We start from the raw sequence: 2004 nt of genomic DNA on the forward strand, positions 1-2004 counted from the left end.
TATATATATATATATATATATATATGAATACATACACATACACATATATTGATAAATTAAATGCACAACCAAAAGAACTACTTATAATTTCATGCTGTTTTGATACTTACACACATACATATACATTTGTGTGTGTGTGTACCTGATAAACACATTTACCAAAGGTGCCTGCAAGTAGGAATCGAACCGGGACTACCTGATTACAAAAGGAACTCATCAACCGCCCTCCCATACTAAAAACATCCAAATGTAACAAATGCTATTTTTCACCTGTCAATAACCCAAATAACCACACCTCAGTTACAACCTCATTGGCTGATACAATACTATGGCCCCGCCTCCTATGAAGCAATGACTTTGATGTTTACAATCAAATTTATCTCCTCCATTGTAGATTTGTTCTGTTTCTCCTTTGAAGCCTTTTTTTCTCCCCAAGGTTTAATTGCTGGCCGTTTGTTGTTTCTCCGAGAAATGTTTTCATGTTTCTCCTTCTTGTAATGTATTGATGCTTTATGAATATAATTACTTAGCATTTATTGATTTAGTTGACAGATATTGATAATTTGGTCTGACAACGAAAATCCTGGCATTGATGTGTGGAGGTGTATAAATAAATTAAGACAGAATCTAAACAACACAGTTTCTGTTCAGATGCTTACAAGCTTGACAGTCTAATGGGACACACAGCGCATGTAATTATAGGGAAATGTACGTGCGCGTGGGTGCTTGCCTGAATACTTGACTATACTACCTACCTACCTACACTACACACACACAGCAGCAGCATCATCAGTATCATGTTTTAACGTCTGTTTTCCATGCTGGCATGGGTTGGATGGTCTGACCAGGGCTGGGGAGCTGGGGTGTGGAACCAGGTTCCACTCTGATATGACATGGTTTCTACAGCTTGAAGCCTTTCATAAAGCTAACCATTTTACGCGGTGTGCTGGGTGCTTTTCTGTGGCACCCGATGGGTGCTTTTATGTGGCACGGGCACTTTTGTGTGACACCATGTGGGTGCTTTTACATGGCATCACACAACTGCTTTTACGTGCCACTTCACGAGTACTTTTATGTGATGCCACACAGGCACTTTTACGCGACACTGCTCAGGCACTTTACAGGCACTCTTATGCGGCACTGCACAGGCACTTTTATGTGACACTTCACAGGCACTTTCATGTGACACTTCACAGGCACTTTTATGTGACACTGCACAGGCACTTTTATGTGACACTGCACAGGCACTTTTATGTGACACTTCACAGGTACTTTCATGTGACACTTCACAGGCACTTTCATGTGACACTTCACAGGCACTTTTATGTGACACTGCACAGGCACTTTTATGCGACACTTCACAGGCACTTTTTATGTGGCACTTCACAGGTACTTTTCCCCACCACACTCTCTCTTTTTTGTCAATAACTCATCCTCTCTCTCTCTCTCTCTCTTCCCACAGAGTTCCTAATGACCAACATGAGCAAAATGAAACACATGCTAAACACCGTGTACGTCATCCTTGACCTCATGATCGCCTCAAGACCCATCCGTATCTTCCACATGCTCTTCCCGGTGATGCTCGGCTCCATCTATGCCATCTTCAACGCCACCTACTTCCTGAACGACGGCACTATCCTGGACGGACGGCACTACGCCTACAACGTGCTGAACTGGAATGTGCCAGCCGAGGCCATTGTCACGTGCATCCTTTGCATAGCACAGACCATCTTCAGTCAGATAGTTCTCTACCATTTGGTCGCGGCGCGCGTCTGGCTGCACTCGAGGTTCTACGAGCCGCACGAGCAGCTTCCCGAACACGACTCGGAGATGCAGAGCATCATGAGCGCCGACTCCACCACGTATCTTGCCACCGATTCTCAACTGGACGGCAGTAGCAGCACGGCCGGGGCCATAACAGCGAGCAACAACATCCACTGATGACCAGAAAGCAATGGCGGGAAAAGAGAGTGAGTGACGGTCTCGCAAAGGGAGGGCGGGTTT

At 45.0% G+C, this 2004-nt stretch overlaps 1 protein-coding gene across 3 annotated transcripts in view; it reads left to right on the forward strand.

Moving 5' to 3' along the window:
- The window catches only part of LOC106870451 (protein rolling stone), a 123399-nt gene that overhangs the window by 105150 nt on the left and 16245 nt on the right, over positions 1-2004 (forward strand). For 2 of the 3 annotated variants that reach the window (XM_052975227.1, XM_052975229.1), the window contains one exon: positions 1463-1998. In XM_052975227.1, coding sequence (XP_052831187.1) covers positions 1463-1941 — 479 coding nt within the window. In that variant the 3' untranslated portion in view covers positions 1942-1998. Of the gene's footprint in view, positions 1-1462; positions 1999-2004 lie in introns of those variants that run through there. The other variant, XM_052975228.1, reaches the window with a different exon arrangement.

This window comes from Octopus bimaculoides, chromosome 20, assembly GCF_001194135.2.
Source record: "Octopus bimaculoides isolate UCB-OBI-ISO-001 chromosome 20, ASM119413v2, whole genome shotgun sequence".
Taxonomy (NCBI): Eukaryota; Metazoa; Mollusca; class Cephalopoda; order Octopoda; family Octopodidae; genus Octopus; species Octopus bimaculoides.